Source organism: Protopterus annectens, chromosome 2.part0 (assembly GCF_019279795.1).
Source record: "Protopterus annectens isolate FY-2018-M chromosome 2.part0, PAN1.0, whole genome shotgun sequence".
NCBI classification, from domain to species: Eukaryota; Metazoa; Chordata; order Ceratodontiformes; family Protopteridae; genus Protopterus; species Protopterus annectens.
In genome coordinates, this window is record NC_056728.1 from 594,672,405 (window position 1) to 594,692,858 (window position 20,454).

The 20,454-nt window shown below is 41.5% G+C and overlaps 1 protein-coding gene across 1 annotated transcript in view; it reads right to left on the minus strand.

The window, feature by feature from the left end:
* Positions 1–20,454, minus strand: part of ELP1 (elongator acetyltransferase complex subunit 1) — a 1,639,125-nt gene that overhangs the window by 772,750 nt on the left and 845,921 nt on the right. Inside the window, exon 20 of the mRNA XM_044060975.1 lies at positions 15,423–15,496. Coding sequence (XP_043916910.1) covers positions 15,423–15,496 — 74 coding nt within the window. The remainder of the gene's footprint in view (positions 1–15,422; positions 15,497–20,454) is intronic.

The following is a 20,454-nucleotide window of genomic DNA, read 5'->3' on the forward strand; positions in this document are numbered from 1 at the left end:
AATGCTTTAATAATTTACACATTAACTTATTTTTTCTTTATCTTTTTGCCTTATTGTTTGCACAATCCCCAGTGCAGCAGGCTTGCCACATTGTTATGTCTTTCAGTATACAGTCCTTCTGCCATTAGTGTGCCACAACCAGCAGCAAGGTGTGCGACTGTCTCCAATTTGGTTTTACAAAACCTACATTTGTCTGTCTGTCCCACATGTTCAGTGGACTTTGTAAACCAGCATGTATGTAGCCTACTATGTTGGGCCACCAATATTAACCTTTCATTTCTTGTTTTGAATTCACCTCTCCTTAACCATTCCTGAGTTTGTTCCTGATCAACATGAGGTTCTTTCAGAAGTTTTCTAAACTTGCAACTATATTTATGCATTTTCCACATTTCTTACCTTCTCGTCTGGTCCTTCACCTTATATTATTTCTTTTTTTTGGCACATTCAGTTGCTGCCTGATTTTTATCTACTTCTGGTTTGATTTCCATTCCTGCTTGATGCTGATATGCTTCTGCTAGGTTAAGCAGAGAAGTCATCTTAGATTTATTCTCCTCATGTTTCAAAACTTTCACTATGTTTGGGTCTTGTGAGGTCAGCAGATATGTATAGAGTCTCACGGTTGCAGATCTATACATGTAATCAGTTTCAAGGAGGCCCATCTCTCCTTCAGAATGGGATATATATAATCTCGGTATGCACTGATTTTTATAGATCATTTGGTGGGCATAAAGCATCCTTCTTGTTTTAATATCTGATTTATCCAACACATTTTAGGGCCAATCAGTCAGTCCAAAACTGTAAGCTAGGACAGGGAGAGTGATTTAATGTATAGCTTGGATTTTGTTCCTATATGTCAATGCTGTTTTCAAGATTATTTTAAGTCTTCTAAAGTATTCCTTACTAAGTTTTATTTGCATTTGTTCATGTTTTATTGATGATACTGCATCAATTCCCAAGTATTTATAAACTCCCTCTTGCTCAAGTTCTTTTATATCACATTCTTGTCCCAAACTGATATTTTCCTGGTGCTGCAGTTTTCCTGCTTTAAAGGTATTTACCATCCAGTCACCTGGGTAACTATTGTGTATGGGCATTGCTGTTCAATGCTTGCTATGTATGTGTTCTTTAGTCCATAACATGGACGCTGTCTGGGATGTGCACACATCCCTCATGCATGTACAGTGACTTGTGGAAATGTACCTGTGGTGTCTAGCCCATGTTGTGGACACAGATTGTTATAATCAGATGTGCCTGTCCTGGCCTCATGTGCTGGGAACAGGTAATGGACAGCACGTTGACCGTTCATCTACATTGATAGCATGATACAGGTATTCCCTGGTGTCAGTGGTATCTGTCCATACAGGGCATGTGTATAAGGCATGGCATGTGCTTTGTGGGTCACATTGTATGGCACCACAGGTGTTTCAGGCATCCAGTGGCAGCATATTGAAGGCACACTGTCTGCATGTACATGCGTATGGTACTAATGGACAGGGTGCCATGCCCTCTGTCATCCACTGCAATTACACTATGGTTATTATCTGTGGGCAATATGCAGTGTACTACCAGCATAGCAGTTGTTGCTTAGGCAAGTGTGTTTGTGTCCGAGACATGGGTTGGGGCTGGTCTCTGTGTAATATAAGAGTTGCTAACTTTGTTTCGCCAGGCCTTGATGCCACATGTAGGGGTATGGATTGATACCCCAGACTCTTGGCTATTTAACATCTGTTATCCTTGTAAGGTGGACCATGTGACATATACGAGGGCCACCATATAAGAAATTTGTAAAACACGCTCCACAATGAGTCCAGTTGTTTACACATTCACAGACACCTCCACACAGGATACGAATGACAAACACAGGCACACACATACCTGCTATGTCTGGGATTAGAACTCCTACCCAACCAGTTTATTACACTACAGCATTATGCATTTATAGGATGCACCATTCAGCTTACTGGAGTACTCATTCCCAAAAGGTATATTTAACAGTTAATGCCACCAGCAGCCTAGCCAAAGTATGTCATGTGAGTGTGACTTGCCTAAAAAGCATTGCTGCCTACACAGATGTAGAAACACACATACAAAAATCCACACTTGCCATGTGTGGGACTATATAACCCCTACCAAAGTACTATATCAACCTGCAGCTTTAAGCTGTTATAGGACGCACCACAGATATTACTGGGCTACATGTTTCTAAAGGTGTATTTCACAGTGAATGACATCTGCAGCCTTGCCAAAGTAGGGCATTTGAATTGTAGTGAGTGTGACTAGCCTAAAAAACATTACCCCCTACACAGACAGAAACACACACACACACACACACACAAAATTGCCATGTATGGGATTAGAAGTCCTACCTAAGTAGTTTATTATACTACAGCATACGCTGTCTTAGGATGCACGACAGAGATTACTGGGCTACTCCATTCCAAATGGTGTAATTCAAAGTGGATGACATCTGCAGGCTTATCATAATCAAGCTATGGGGATGGCAGTTTGTGTGAATCGCCATAACCCATTCATCAAGGTGTTGACACAACACATGCAGGCACATGCAGGGTTATATTCCGCAGGTACATGTATACAGCTGCTAGATGACTACTGCCTTGTACAGTCATGTTGCACAGCTAGCACTTGCACCACATAGTCTGTAATGATGATGGATACAAGTGGCTACTTTTTACAGTGAGTGACATTTACACATCATGTGGTTGTATCTATTTGGCTGTGTGCTGGGTGGGACAGGCCTCATGATGGATAACTCTTTGTCACACTCTTCCACACATCTATGTATGTCTACTTTTGGCATATTATAGTGTGTTGTCTGTATTCCTATCCAACGTGTGTGCAAAGCATGACTGGAGCAGACAGGGGAGTGTATGCAGTAACATCTGCAACTGTCAGATATGTATGGGCCATTGCTGTTTGCTGACATGGGCTTCTTTTGTTTGTGTGTGAGCATGCCCAGTATGCCCTTCTGTATTGAATGTGTGGATCCATTCCAGATAGTTTTTACTGCAGTGCAGACCTTTATCTTGTACAACTACAGGTAGCAAACTGTTTCTGCAGGATATCTGTAGATGATTTGCCAATATGGGGTCAAACTGTGCAAGGGATAGTGTGTACTGTAGGTGATTGTGTCTGTGGTACTTCTGCTGCATGGTACTGGTGCTAGCAGAGATAGTCAGATATGTGTAGTCTTATACACTGTGGTGTTTTATATCCTCAAGTACTATCAGGTGGACATTCTTGCTCACAGTGATGGCCTGGGGAACAAGGGTGAATGCAGCTGTGTCTGGTATTGTGGGCAAATGCCTACATATTCATGGAAAGTTATGACATTCTGGAGGGGGAGCTGCAGACACTTGCTGCTGGGTCTGTGCATCCAGTTCAACCACTTGGTACAGTGCTGACAGAGGATCCCATACTTGTACATCCATCAACATGATACTGTGGCCTTATCTTGCTGTGGCAATACCTCACAGCTGTACAGAGTCACACAAGTTACCCAGAGGCAGGAGTCATAAGTCAGGACATTACCCCTATTGTGGTGTATGGGCAGGTTTGTAGCCACCAATTTAGAAGTTTGCAGCCAAGGTTAATATGTGCAAACAGCTGTGTGTGGGACCTTGCACATTCCATGCTGCCCATGCTCCCACACCCCCTCTATTATTCTGTCCTCTTCAATACATTATGCATACATTCTGTGATACTTTCTCTAAGGTTATCACCTCATCACAGCTGTATTTTGGTGTTGGTCCACAGTTGATGCAGTGGACATGTTACTGTGGTTTGTCCACATGGCCTTGCATATGGCTTATGTGGAGTGTGTTATGTTGTTCTTTGGGTGGCCATGACATAACATGCATTGGCAGTACGTGTGAGGCTCAGGCCTTTGACAGGGTCCTGTAGGCCATTTTGTGGTGATGCAGGCCAGCTGTAGCAAGCCGTTGCATTCTGTCAGTCCTACAGTCCCAGACCACCATACAGTATATTCCCCTGGGGTGACCGAGTAGGTGTGCTAGGTGTTCATGCCAATACTTTCTATCTGTATTGATCAGGTGTTGTGGATGCTGGCAGGGTGAGACCTACAGCTAGGGACATACCTGTGTGGGACACCTGCACTGCATGCTGCATTCTTTTGCTATTGCCATACACAGGTGGGGGTCATATGCCCATTCCCAACAGCAGGTATCCGCCCAGAGAGGTACCTGTGGTTGGTGTTTGGGTGAGCTGGGTGCATGTGTGCTATGGGCACTACTTGCATCTGACTCACAGATATGCATATGGCATTCCAGTTATGATGGCATGTGCAGGTGCATCAGCTGTTCCCCACTACATCAGTCCTATCACCTTTGTGATCTACAAGTGTTTGGCCGGAAGACACCGCTATTCCCTACTTCAGGGCCAGATAATGTGATGCATACCTGTATGTACAATTTCAAGGGTGTGTCCATTTCACAGTTACACATTATATACTGTATGTCTGGGGTACATTTCCCTGTGTACTGCTTGTATATCTAGGCCAACAGCCATGTCATGTCCATTTTTGAGGTGGTGACACATATTACCACCATACATTTACAATGGCTTTCTCATAGCATGTGTTATACTGGTGGGGATTGTCTGGTGCATTGTAGTTGTGAGGACTTGGTGCTGTCATCGGCAGTAGTGGGCAATGGCCACCAGGTAAAACCTCAACATGCATACATACTGACCACTCTCACACAAATGAAACACACACCAACCTAACACTCACATACCTGCATATTGTGCAAATGCTGCAATCTAAACTGCTACCTTGGCCACCTCTGGGCATCTGTGCTCCACTGGTATTATACCTACACATACATGCTAGTGCATTTCTACATAGGATTGGGGTCACACCTGACTGTTACTACATTTCTACATAGGAGTGGGGGGCACACCTGATAGTTACTAATACATGTGTACATCGGATTGGGGGTGCACACCAAACCATTTCTACTTTTGAGCATAAGATTGTGGTGAGGGCACTTGACTGTTACTACATGTCTACATAGGTATTGGGGGGCACACCTAACTGTTTCTACATTGCTACACAGGATTGGGGGGCACACCTGACTGCTACTACATATGTACATAGGATTGGGGGGGGCACACCTGACTGTTTCTACATTGCTACACAGGAGTGGGGGGGGGAACACCTGACTGTTACTACATTTCTACATATGATTGGGGGTGCACACCTGTTACTACATGTCTACATAGGTATGGGGGGGCACACCTAACTGTTTCTACATTGTTACACAGGATTGGGGGCACACCTAACTGTTACTACATGTCTACATAGTTTATGGAGGGGGCACACCTGACTGTTACTAGATCTCTACCATACTCTTTCTATATTGCTACAAGCGAGTGTGGTGGGGCACACCTGACAGTTACTACATTTCTACATAGGACTGGGGGCACACCTGACTGTTACTACATGTCTACATAGGATTGGGTGAGGTACAGCTGTTTCTACATTGCTACATGGGAGTGGAGGGGTTGAGACCTGACTGTTACTACATTTCTACATAGGATTGGGGGGGGGGTACACCTTACTACATGTCTGCATAGGATTGGGGGGCACACATGACTGTTACTACATGTCTACTTAGGATATGGGTGGGGCACACCTGACTGTTTCTACATCTACACAGGATTGGGGGGGCACACCTGACACTTGTACACATTCGCTATGACTGTACTGGTATGTCCGGTACTCTATTTCATTGTGTTTTCTAACCTATCATGCTGACTAGAGGCATATGAGTGTACTACAGATCTTAGGTTTGATTGACTTACATATTAGTTTCTAACTTCCTACCCTTCAGAACTAATATCCAACTACCTGACCTGATGTAGTCTGTCTGTGTAGGCCTGGGGGGGGAGGTTACTCACAGGCATCATTCAGAGGTCTTAGCACAGCCTTTGTTTGTGTTTGTTTAAACCTGTCCTGCTGGCTGAGACTCTTATTGGGTATGTGAACCTCCCTGACTGGCATGTGCGTGTCATATGGTCACACATGTGGGCCAGCACATTTCCTGCAGTGGGGTTTTGTCACCATGTGTAGTACGGGCTACTATGGTGACACCAGTATTTGTTACAGATCTCATGCTGCCACTATAGGTGTCTAATATCTGCTGGCATCCCATTCAGCCACCCGATTCCCTTCATGCTCACATCAATATCATAGATACAGGTAACAACACATACTACTCCATTTGGCAATTGGTAAGGTGAGTGACTTACCTTGGGGGTGTGCCAGTATTGAGGATGGTGCTGGAGGGCTGCCTCTGTCGGATGCACATAGTACACTCCCTAAATGTGGTTGGGCACAGGTAGTGTCATGTTTGGCATCCCTTTTACTGTATCTGTGCATCAGAGAAAAGTGTCATTCCCTGGGTCCCTCCTGTGTCAGTGTATGTGCTATGCGTTGCCTCTTTGCCAAATACTAGGGCATATCGAGCACACCTCGTTCTTCCTACTGGGGCAGGCTCATGTTGTTCCTCCTCCAAGTCACTCTGTGGCTCTGCAGACCTTGGCAATGGTGGGGGGCTGTGTGACCCTGCCCCGTGCTGTTCCTGCTGAAGCTGTTTCCACAGGATCATATTGTGTAGCATGGCACATAAGATGACTATTTGAGTACATGTAGCTGGTGATTACTACAAGGCTCCACCGATGTATACAGGCACCGGAACCATGACTTGAGCATCGCAAACACACGCTCTATTATAATTATGGTCAGTGTGTGTGCCTCATTATGGAGTTCTTGTATGGGTGTGTGCATTTATGATGGGTGTCATCAGCCACAGATCCAGTCATAACCAGCATCCCCTACTAGGTGACTGTAAGAGATGTCCCCTTTGGAAAATCTCTGGTACAGCTGCATCAGATGCCAGATGTGGGAATCGTGATAGCTTCTAGTGCAGCCAGCACACACATTTATTATTATGCCCTGGGTATCGCACACAACCTGGCAATTGATGGAGGGGATGCCCTTGTGGTTGATGTAGACCCTACCTCACTCACTGGGTGGTGCTTTGATGCATATGTACTTGCAGTCTATAGCACCCACTACCTCAGGGTATTCTGCTACTTGGTGGAAGAGATGCATATTGCTGGCCAACACTTCATGGGTGTTGGCGAAATATACATGCTCACCAGCATGTGCTGACATGGCATCAAGGAACTGGTGGAGTACCCTGGATGCTGATTGCCTGTCAGATGCACATGATATCCCCAGTTGGCCTTTGGAAGGTTGTTGTAGCTAGCATTCTTAGGCCTACACATACCTTGGTATCCACTGGGATGGGTTCCCCTCTGTTAGTTGTGTGTGTGAGGCATGGCTGGCACAGCTCAACAATTTGCTGTATGAGGTCCCTGTCCACCCTATAATGCTCCACTATCTACAGCTCATGTAGCCACTGGTAGGTTACCCTGGGTCTGTACACTCTTATCCATCTCCTGACTGTGGGTTGGTCGGCAGCATTGTCATCCTCACCACCCTCAGCTTCTTCCACTTGTTGTTGCATGATAGCTATTGCAGCCCCTATCATTTTCTTGTTTTTGTTTGTTAAAATTCCCCCGCTTGTATACAACAATGGTGTAGAGTATGTGGGAAAACCAGAGGAAAAGGTGTTTGGATAGTTTAAAGTAGTGTTCTGGGCTGTGCTGCTGCCTGGGTAATTGGCTGATTCTGATACATTTCACCTGCCAGCTATGCTATTTCTCCCTGATTACCTTCCGACTGCTGTTTTCCCTTACCATTGCCTTCCTGTTTAAGCCTGGGGGTGCACCACGTAAACAGAGTGCTCAAATATGCACAGAGCTGCTATTTGCTGGTTTACTTTTTCCCCCTTTTTAAAACCAGTGTGTGTTGTGCACACCCGCTTAGGCAATGTAAAGAGTGCTTGGCAACCTGAGACACACCACCTTGCTTAGCTTTGCTAAGCTACGGGCACTCGCATCTGCTTACAGTATGCCTGATACACCCCTCCATGATGTCAGCTAACTTCTAGGTTAGGACCAAGCTATTCCTGCTCTTACACTTTTGGGTGCTGAAATACATGCAGGGGAAATCTGGGATTCAGTATCATTCCCCTCATTTGCATAGGACTGCCTGCTGATGCATAGTTACAGGTCCCTCATTGAGCCTCCCCCCTAAGTATCCACTATTCACTGGCCATGTTGTCTTCTGCCTGCCATTTATTATAATGGCAAAATAGAGATTTTGGTTAGAATGCTTATTTTAGTTTTTTATCTTAATTTTCACCCAATCACATTTGTGCGCTGCTGTCCTATGCTTAAACAGGCAAGATCGGCTAGAAAAAAATTAAGTTAATTTTTTTTTTTTGTAACTGTTTTCCATGCCAATGGCCATATATTTGGCCATTGACATGCTTTCTACATAATATACACCCTTTATTTGAGGCTATCATGGCTCCGTTTTGTATTTTTCAGAAATGTACTCGGTTAGTGGCTGAGTACATTTATGCAGATTACACTATTGTTGCACAGCTGGCTTACAACTTCCTGGATTGCAAAATCACCTCATTTGCATGGATTTCACATGAAAATGGGGTGATGTGCATACAGGCAGTGAGTCCATGCAGGACTAGTGCAGGTGTACTCATGCACGTGACTACAGCCTATTCCTGGATCGCACGACAGACATATTGCCTGCTGGAGCTCATGCACTAGTCCTGCACACCTTGCAGGGCTTGCTGAATCTGGGGGACTGTTATAATAAGTAGTAGTGACAATACCCAGATGAGGAAGTCAGAGTATGCCAGATAGAGGGTATGGAAGCAGATAACTCACATATTATAAGTAAATAATGTACTTTTGTATAGATGTGTTCCTTTACTCCATGAAAGGGTTGGTTTATGGAGTTACTGATGTGTTTCTTTACTCATCGAAAGGGTTTGTTTATGGAATTTTTAGCTTTAGTGGAATGTTTGGGACACATACATAGGCTATTTCAAGTCTGTTGCTTGGTAACAGATATGGATAGTAGGTACTGGTGGTGGTGGTGATGGGGGAGCCATTTGTTATGATATGCCTATGGATGACTGTTTTTTTCTGGACAGTACCTATGATGGTGTTACAGCCATACTGCACCAGCAGTGTTTGTGCACATGCTCATATCATACACAACATGTTTACCGGTGTGGAAATCTACACACTGCAGCACAACAGTCTTTTGGCTGGTATGGATGCAGGGTGCACTTAAACAATACACTGCGCCTTGCACTTGTTAATCGGGCACCCTGTGTAATTCACATCACTCTCCTCTGCTTTTGGTCCGTGCAGCTTCGATGTTGCATGCTTATAATGTTACATTTTTTGTATCATTCAGAACTATTCCTCCTCCATCATGACTAATACTTCATGTAGTACTCTAGAAAGGACATCTTGAATAATCAGAGCTCACAAATGACCATTGTTCATAGGTTCATAGGTGTTTACTACAATAACGACCACAAGTGCCTTTTTAAGCTTAGCCATGCATCCCAAATCTCTGACACGTTCTGTTAACCTTGATAAGTGTAAGCATGGGACTGGGAGATGAACCATTTACAGCTTACCTGTGTCCATTAGAGACATAAGTGCCAAACCATGGATGAATTTGTGATTTCCCATCCAATTGTCTCACACTCTGTAAATCGTGTAAACAGCTTTTGACTTTTACTGTGTGAATTTGTTAAAATTTATCTGCACAATATTTTCACACTATGGGCAACAGTGCTCACGCTTTGTATTATTTGATATGTACTGTTATTTTTATTCGACTGCTATCCTTACTGCAATGTGTTTCATGGAGCTTTTCTCCCCGGGCGTCAGCTGAAAATGGGTTCTCTGGGGACAATCTACTTCACCGGTAAACTAACTGGAAATAAATAAATAAATAAATTGTACAAGTTGCTCATGAATTGAGTTAGGGAGGAACTCTGCTTCACATAGATGGGGAGCCTGATCCATAGATGGAGTAGTCTCTGGGATACATACCTATCTCTGCAGCAGGTCCTATTTATATCACAGGCAAGCTTTAAGTGTTTAGAACATGTAATTCTGGTGCTGGGTATTTTGTGGATATGCAGGAGATTCATCAGAGTGGTGTCTGACAATGCCCTGTAGGCCAGGCATAGATCTCCCCTATAAAAGCCTGTATGAGACATAATACAGGGCAAGGGCCTTGTCTTCCAGAAAGTCCAAAGGGATGACTGGTGTATTTGAGCTCTTCATCATAAATGTGCTCTGCATGTAAATCCATGAGGACTGAAGATACTAAATAACGACAGACTGGATTATCTGACTAGTTCCTTCAGACAACCATTTCTATTCATAAGGGCAGTATTGAAAACCTGCCCTTATTTTGGGGGAGTGGTTCCACCTTATGTTTAAGGCTTATGTAGATTTCTGAAACTACTAGGTTGAGAGGTATCACCATAATTGGGCCTTTAGAGAATAACTAAAACCAGTAGGACCCACCACAACAATAAGCTGAAAGGGACATATCTGTGTGCCTTGTAATTCTGTACTGTGCTGCCTAAAAAGTCTGACATTCTGGTTCTGTTATCTTCCTTACGCCATTGCAACAGTAAGACTAATCATTCTAAAATGAATAATATGTGCATAGGAATTAACTGGCCTGTCTTACATCTACAGAAAAATAGGCAAAAACTATGCAACTGAGCAGTCACTTCAGGAATGATTCGGCAACAAAAAAAATTGACATAAGCAGTATGACCACGGTGCTAGTCTGGACATGTATGGAAAAAGAACCTCAATGAGCAGTTAGATCTGTAAGTGAACATCATTCCAGACTGGATTATAAAAGGAAACCAGTGTATTTATTACGTTTAACAGAAAACACATACAGCTAGGGTAGTCTGTAATTTATCTAGTTACTTATGTATGTATGTGTTTATGCATGTATTTGGCATTTGTTGACTGTGAAAGTATGACTGGGTGGAAGCCCATATACAGGGGATGCCCAGGGAGAAAAGTTTCAGAGTAAATTTAATCGTTTTCACATACAAGGAAGTAAATAGAATAATGGCTAGTACATAAATTGTACATATACTACATGAAACCTAGTAGCATATTAATTACAGAGATTAGACATTACTAAGGAGACCATATACATGAGACTACAGATCTTAACCAAAATACGATTCAGATCAGTATAATTCTGCTTGATAGTCACTTAATTATTTGTGTATTCCACTGTACTTAGTACACATATCTTATAGTGCAGAGTTGAGAGGAGGGGATTTTTAGGAGAAGGAAAGTAAGAGGTAGAAATGTTATGTGTTTATTAAAAAAGTGAGGAGCATGGATAGGGAAGAAGCAAAAAGGAGAAACAAAAGTTAGGGTCTATAATGATAGCAGCACTGTGAGGTATAGGTAAAAAAGGCAAGAAATTTTAAATTTTGTAAAATAGTGCAGCAAGACAGTATCAGAGAATTGTGGCACATATGTTGTTATATTTAAAACGTAAGGATCTATTTGATTAACCTGCATTTTTCCATAGCTGCTGAAAATAATGAAGAAGATACAGAGCAGTGCCTGCATGCTAAATGGAAGTCTAAACAGTGATAAAACAGTAAGCCTTATAAGCATTACTTCTCTACATTTCAAAGAGAAGTTCCCCTGTCAGTATGGGCTGTAAATAAAAGCAGCACACACAGGAAACTGTTAGGCTTTCTGGAAGTGAGATTTACCCATCCCCCAGGGTACTGAAACCTGAGCTGAAAGAGTCAGAGCAGCCTGAATGTAAATATTAGGATCACATGACCTGACACCTAAACCAAAACAAAGACAGTAGCAGAAAATCTTGACACTCTCCCTTTAAGAATAAAGACTGAGTCTTTAAATAACAGTTTTTCCTTTAACATAGCAGCATCACCCAATTTTATAAAAATGTTTTCCAAAATAGTAGCCTGCAATAACTTATAATCACTATTGTGACATTCCTTAAAGTGAATGGTTACAGAGCTTTCTATTTTTTGTTTTTTTATATCTCTGATATACTCCTGTAGCCAAGTCCTAAACATTCTTTTACTCTCCCCAATGTATACCAAATTACAAGCGCCTATAGATATAGCCTTCCCTGTAAGCAGTGTCTTAATTTTAGTCCATAACATCCCAGGCTGCGTTTTACACGAACTTCAGAACGAACTGGCTCCCCACTTAAGCACCATGTTCAATAACAGCCTCGCATCAGGCTTTTTGACCACTGAATGGCGCACAGCAACAGTTATCCCACTCCACAAAGGGGGAGCAAACACTGATCCCAGGAACTATCAACCTATTAGCCTGACGAGCCTGGTCTGAAAGGCCATGGAACGTATCATCATGGAACTCATAAACAAAGACATTGGTAACCTCCAAACTCTGGATCCCACCCAGTTTGGGTTTGTGAAAGGCAGATCATGCCTCCTGAACCTGATCGACTTCTTTGAGGCAGTCATCAAAGCCATAGATGAGAGTAAGGTGGTTCACACAGCCTAGCTTGACCTCGCCAAGGCTTTCAACACCATCCCCCATTCTGGAATTATAGCTAAACTCACTAAACTAGGTATAAATCCCTACGTCACAAGATGGGTTGCTAACTGGCTCACTGACAGAACCCACACTGTAAAAGGTGCAGACTCCAAATCTGACCTCAAAGCAGTGACAAGTGGAGTACCACAGGGTTCCGTCCTGGGACCTCTCCTGTTAGGTATCTACTTCTCTGAAGTACAGGCTAACACAGAAGGCCTCTGGCTAACAAAGTTCACAGATGACTGTAAACTAGGAGCCATAGTCAAGTCCCCAAATGATGTGGACATCCTACAGAAGGGCCTTGCTGAGACAGATGCCTGGTGTCAGAGCCATGGCCTCAAGCTTAATGCCAAAAAGTGCAGTGTCATCCCCTTTGGTAAAAAATCTGTACCCATGAACTACCACATAGGCAGCAATCTACTTAACCAATGCGTGATAAGAGACCTTGGGACACAGGTGGACAATAGTCTCTCCTTTGAAAGTCACATCGCCACAGTAGTCAGGAAGTCCTTCTACGTGGCACACCTCATCATAAAAGAGTTCTCATCCAGGAAAAAAAAAGGACATTGTTCCCCTCTACTCGACACTCATTAGACCCAGTATAGGGTACAACTCCCCTTTTGGAATGTACCTCACAAGACATCTGCAGCAGCTGGAAAGGCCACAGAAATACCTCACAAAGAGGATTACTGGCCTCAAACAAATGCCCTACACTGACAGCCTCAAAAAACTCCAGCTTTACTCTGTAGCATATCGCCTACTCCGAGGTGATCTCTGCCTAACATATAAAGCTATGTCAAACCCAGAGCTGTTGGACATGCTACACCTAAAGAAATCTCAATCCCTCCGAGCTACACGCTCTAGGGACCTAAACCTTGTCACCACAATAAATAGGATATGCTGGAGGTATAGATTCCTGTCATCAGAGACTTCCCATACTCTGGAACAGGCTACCCATCTATGTCAAACAAAGTTCTTCATTAGTACTCTTCAAGAAAAATCTTGATGAGTGGATGGGAAATAGGAAATACACCCCCGGGATCACTTCTGTGTCTCTGCTCGACAGTGGCACAGGAAATAACTTTCTTGGGTACCGTAAGCCAGGGAACCTTGTTGGCTAGGCTTACGTAGGCCCTTGGGCGGTTAGCCTAGTACCTACCTATGAGGAATATCAGGATTAGTGGAATACCTTTAGAGCCAATGTGTATTTTGTTTTAATGACCTAGGAGTGGAGGGAATGCACTGTCCTAGCAGGTACGGTTTGAAAAGCACTGCATGATCATTAGCACATAAATGACAGCTCTGAAGTTGAAAGATGGCAATTACAGAACAATGTGCAGGTGTCCAGCCTACAAATGGCTCAGTTCACCAACCTGGGGGCAAGAGTATGATCCACCAAGCCACAGCTGGGTGGAAGTCTGGGAAAATATGATATGTGGTACTATCTTCACTTACTGACTGTCACACTTTTTCTTACATAATATATGAAAGAACTAGAGTTCCCACCTTAAGCCCAGGCTTCCACCTGATTATGCCTCAAATGATCACGTTAAACTCTGGTAAATCATCACATCATAGCATTAGCTCACAGTTTAGACTAACTTCTAGGCACTCCACAGGATTTTATAGGACATAATTAGATATCCAAAATGGAGTTATTACTTAGACATACCACGAGTAGGACTACTACTCGCTGACAATGATGCATTATGAAACACCCAAAGCTAATACCAAGCAGAAACAGAAAAGACAATGATGAACCCTTTCATTTCTGATAATGCATAACTGACCATAACAATTAGCCAAGCAAGTTTAAATTGGGAGAGAAGTCAAAAATATAAAAGACACGCAATGAGTCTCTTGTCAACAAAAAATGCAATTTTCTCTCACTCTGCACTAAATCACTAATGTTATTGAAATGGAATGTAACATATTAAACAAAAATTAACTAGCTTATGTATAACTTCCTGTATGATCTACTGATGCCCTTAGCTACTCAGGTAAACCAGAGAATGTGAGCAGTTTAGCTTCCTGACCGTCCAAATCTTTTATGACCATGGTTTTGATGAGAATGCAAAGCCTTTCCTTAAACTTACAAAACAGAGCAACAGCTCCCATTGATATTGGGGCAGGTTTCATGGTGTCCTTCGATACCATTACAAATTATCAGAAAGGATTTGATGAAGATGGACTCAGCAAATAGGCAAACAGAGTGAATAATGGATGATGCATTTTTTTTTGTGGTAATCTATTAATAGGTTATTGCAGTGATTTCAACATTCCTGGTATTCAATTATCTCCCAAGTTTTAACAGCTTCCTTTTTAGAAGGATGATAACCTCTTTGCATTTTGAGGATTTCTTCTCTTGAGAAGTTAATGTTGCCGCAACATCAGTTCCTTGATGACTCAGGAAACTGCTCTGCATGCTGAAACATTGCTGGGTACATGGATCCTCTGGACATTTTCTTGACTGTTAAGTACTCTAGCCCCATCCTTTGAACAGTCAGGATCTTTAGAACTTTCCACTTACATTGCCATTTGTACCAGTAGTTTTACAGGGGGTACCCCATATGAGTCTGGCTTTGTGGTATTGATTAACATGTATTATTCCTCATGCATAACTGAAAAGCTGGACACCAAAAAAATGAATATGCAGACAGCTTTAATGTCTGGTGTTAAACACAGAATGGACAGTAGGGCCCAGAATATTAAGCTATTTCAAAGAGAAAAAAGAAGAAAGCATCTGAACATGACAGATTATTGTAAAAGGCATGCCATTATCCCAGAAAAAACACGACACAACCCCACAAAAGGAATCAATGCTTATTACTTACTTGTCCAACCATTTTCGAATTTGGGCCAGCACAAGTGCTCGATGGTGAATAGTCTCCAAATTTCCTCTTGGCATCTACAAGCAAAATAAAATCCTGAATACAAATGAAACAACAAAGCTGGCATGACCTTCTGTTATGCTTAACACCAAGTCTCTTCATAACTTAAGATGTTACAAGTTAATTTTTTTTCAGTTATAACTGGCTACTAGATTAATTTTCCATGGTTTTAAATTTTGCAAAGACACACAGCTGCTTGCTTTGTTCAGCAGATGGCAGTATACAAAATGACATGTTTCATGTATACTTCATAACGAAGCATACCATATCAGTTAAACAGGTCAACTTATAGTCTGCAGTGAGACAAGAACAAAAGTATAACCCCAGCTGTTCTCTGTGTTTCCTTACTGACAATGCTAATAAGCAGGAAAAGACATAAGTTGACTCTGATTCTAGACACTTATGTGTGGTATAAAAAAATCACACAAGTTCAAGCATGTATAAGAAAGCACTTTATGAAATAAAACATTTTTGAGAAGCAAATGTTTCTCAGTAACATATCTGGTCAGGATGCGGAAAACAAATGCAAGTTCAAACTTCAACTCAGAATGAAAGAAAATATTGTTTCAGGTGTCTTGAATTTCAAAACTTCAGAAGAACAGACACTGGTAAATTTATATATGGCACCAAAATGTAGGCAAAGGCAACAAAGAAGCAGGACACAATATGAAGCTGTGTGCCAACATCTAATAAAAGGATAAATGTATGTAAGTGATTTTGATACTTTCAAAGCCTGAGAAGGGGGGGATCTTAAGGCTCTTGAAACACTTAAAACAAAAATATAATTGCACCCTCCTTTCAGATGAAGTCCAAATTGTAAAAGCCCATGACTGACTGACAACAACAGCAGAATCAGTTCATTTGTAAATATAACTATTTTATAAATGTGAACATTTGAAATTATTGTTGGAACTGGTAGAAGAAATTGTGCACAGAAGTTGCAAATTAATTTTTCTTCTTACACAAAAAAACTGATATATATATATATATATATATATATATAGGTTCACTATCAAAATGCTATGAAGTATTCGAACAACATATGTTCGAATACTTCATAGTTCGGCAGGTTATGTGAGCGAACGTTATCATTGCGAATGGACTGTGCATTCGCAATTATAATGTTCGCTCATGTAAGGGGATCGCGGTACAGTGCGGTTAGGGAAATACATCCCTTTCCTCACTGTAGTGCGATCTCGGAGTTGCGAATATTAAGTTGGGGGGGTGTGAGTTTAAGCTAGTTAGGTAGGGAGTTAAGGGAAGGGTTGGAGTGCTGTTAATTGTCGAAAATGTCGCGAGCGACATTTTCGTCAATTAACAGCTGTTTTCGACATTAGTTACATACGGAAATGTTCATTTCCGATGTTAAAAGTCGAAGTTTCATACACTTTTTTTTTTCATTTTCGATTTTTTGATAGTAAACCTATATATATATATATATATATATATATATATATATATATATATATATATACACACACACACACACACACACACACACACACACATATATATATACATACACACATACACGCACACTACTTTTGTGTTATGTAACACATTTCATTATCATGTCAAAAGAAATATCTGTTTCTGTGCCTCTTCTGTTTAACACTCTACACTGTTAACTTGATATAACTGATTATTTGTACATCTTTTACTGTATGTATCGGCTTGGATGCACAGGACACAAGTGAAAAGAGCCCTCAAACCAGCCTACCCACCAGGTTAACAAAAAAAAAAAAAAAAAAAAAAAAAAAAAGGCTTTCCACACTGTCTATCGTGAGACCAACTCTTTCAAAATGCTGAATTGGTGGGAATACTGACTTTTCCCACTTCTTTCGCAGTGAATACCCAAAATAAATCAAATTATCTTCAACAAGGCTTCAGTAGGGGGAAAAACCTTGAGTACATCTATCTTGTGCACTTTTGTGTGGCTTTTCAAAAAAGGTGAGCTCCCACACTTGCTGTGGCATGGCCATTTCATGCTAAATATTGCATCCTAGCACTGGAGTACAGGGGGAGGCTCTGCAAACCAAAGGGACTATAAATTGCTGACCCTAGTCAAGTTATAAATAGGCTAAACTACAAATATACACAATTAAAAAATACAGTAACTTATAGAGATTACAGCTAGGGCCAGGGGCAGAAATAGATATGGAGAAAAGAGGACAGCAATATCATATTTGTTGTGGAGGATCCTCTCAAATTTTAAATGACATGGCAAGTACATACTGGCTATATAATTTACTTCAACAGCCATTATCTAGTGGATGAAACATAAACAGAATCTTAGTCATTATCTCAAGTAAGAGAGAGAAAAATCTGAAAAGGTATTATTTCCCTGAAAAATTTGCAAAAGGCGCATTATTCTTTACATGAAAATCATAACTGTAATGTTTGTTGAGGATATGCATGATGACAGTGTTTGTGACAAACACTGTCATGGACATATTTCTGAAAAAACACTGTGAACAGCCATCTCTTTAATAAAAAGGTCATTAAATGTATTGGTCAAGGGACTGTTATGCTTGTGGTGACACAAACTTAGTGGCAAAGTCACAAGGACAAAATTTTTGTAGTCAGTGAAGCATATCCTCTGCGAAGAACTAAAAAGTCAACTTGACCTGTACCTCTGTGCTCATGAAAACTTAAAATGAAAGTGACCTTCCACAGTATGCAGCCTATATTTTACCCTGCTCAGAGCCTCTAGATGAAGCCAATTAGGTAAATGGAATGGCTGAATGAAAGTTAGGGCACCACTCTTTACAGGAAATGAGCACATATCCTCAGAGATGCACATGTCTCACTGGAAGACCAGGTATGGCTTCTTACAAATAAGAGTGTGGAGTTCCTAAATTTAATGACCTGAAATGTGTGAGACCACCACAAAAAAAAATCTTCTAGGGCAATAACATCAGGGTCAAATCAGCTGGTGCTAGGAAAATGCAGGCGTAAAATTACAATATCTAAAAAGATGTTAAATGAAGAGTTTATCATATCCTTGGGATTTTAATAGGATGATGCTTGCCCAGAGTCCTGCCTTCCATCACAGCAAAGAATGATAAAAGGGTGAAAAAGAACTTATAAGTAACTGAGAAATAAATCAAAAGACAGGCCCAAAATAGGCTAACTCATGACAAGGATGAAATCTCTAGACCCAAAGAGTGAAATGCTTTCACTTTCTACATGGCAATGAAGGTTTACTGGCAGACCTGGACTTCCAAATAGTTTTTGGAAGGTGGAAAAGCTGAAGAGAAAAAAACTGCAGCAGTTGGGTAACTATATAAAAGTAATCATTCTTTCAAAACAGCAGATCTCCTGGAACCTGGGCCACAATTAAATGGGAAAGTAAACGTATACAGGAACTGGTAACAGACTAATCTGCACTAACAAGGAGTGGACAGAATGAGGCTTGGCCATTCTTCAAGGACCTTAGGAAGTGAATGATCAGAGAAACTGGAGAAAGAAAGAACTCAGATAATTTCCTAAGTTCACTGACATGTCCAAAACCCTCTCATACTTGTCCTACTGAAAGGATAAAAACCTGACAGAAAGCTAAAATTCAAAGTGGAAAGGGATGATGACGAAACAGGGGGGAGCTCAAGAAACAAGGAGCCTGGGATTTTGGATTCAGGTCTTTAAGGAAAATAACCATAAATATAATATTCTACATGGTTATTAAGTGCCAGAAAGTATTCTAAGAACTACACCTACACAGGAATGGAGAAAGGAGCCAAAAGGGATGACTGAAATTAGGGGTACAGAGAATGGGCAAGAGGGGATGGAATTTACTGGAGAAAAATGGCAAAGAAACCAAGATGTTGTTGTTGTCTTTCAGCTTTTCCCAGTTAAGGGTCGCCACAGCAGAACTCCGGTCCGCTAATGATTGGCAGTAGATTTTGACGAACGCAGAGGTGCCAGCTCGACGTTCAACCTTCAACAAAGGCACGCCCATTTACGCATGTCTTTCAAACACCCACCCAACCGCAGGGAGGACATGCAGACTCCACACAGAAGGCACTCCCCGCACTCCAGCCAAGAATCGAATGGGTGAACCTCTTGCTGTGAGGCAACAACGCTACCGCTGCACCACCATCAGAAGACAAAGCAAAGGAACCAAGATATTGGGAGCAAATAATCAGACAGTGAAAGTTAATAGCATGGGAAGAGGCCAAAAATGAATTTGGAATGCAGGCTAGAGACTGCATTTCCTATCACGGACTGATATCAGAGTACAGGCAAAGAGAAAGGAATAGGGGGATTCTAAGTGAAAGACCAGCACTGGTAGAGTTTTTAATTGAATGTAGAACAGAAGCTGCTGTTAAAAAGGGGATAAATAGTATAGTATACATATTATTGCACGATAACTACAGGAATCAACCAGAGGATGTTATAAAGGATTGGGAAGAAAGACTGGATAAGCAATTCACAAAGAAACAATGGGAGGATATATGTATGGCTCCTAAATATACAAAAAAGTGAAGATTTAGGATCTTTGCTTGGAAGTGAATGCATAGGTATTTGTATACCCCAAGCAAACTCCAAAGAATTTTTCCTCAGGTAGATTGCAAATGTTGGAGGTGTGATGGGGAAGGAAAGAGGCGATGAGGAGATATTTTTTGGGAGTGTAATCAGTTGGTAGACTTTAAAAATTTCCTGCATACCATTCTATCAGAAATATTAGGTTAGCATAGGTGTAACTAAGAAAATATTTTTTTGAGCTGTGATAGAGGATCTGAACTGCCTAGATACAGTAAGGTCTTGCGAAGTTTAATTCTTGTGGCTGCCAAAAAAAGCAATTACTAGAAAATGGAAATCAAAGACTAAACCAATCTTATTAGAAGTAGTGAATACAGTAAGAGAGATAAAACAGCTGCAAGTGGGATCTTTAAAACGGGTATGAGCAAATTACACAGAAAAAATGGGAATATGGGAACAGTACATGCAGAATACGGTTTTAGAGGAGTAATGA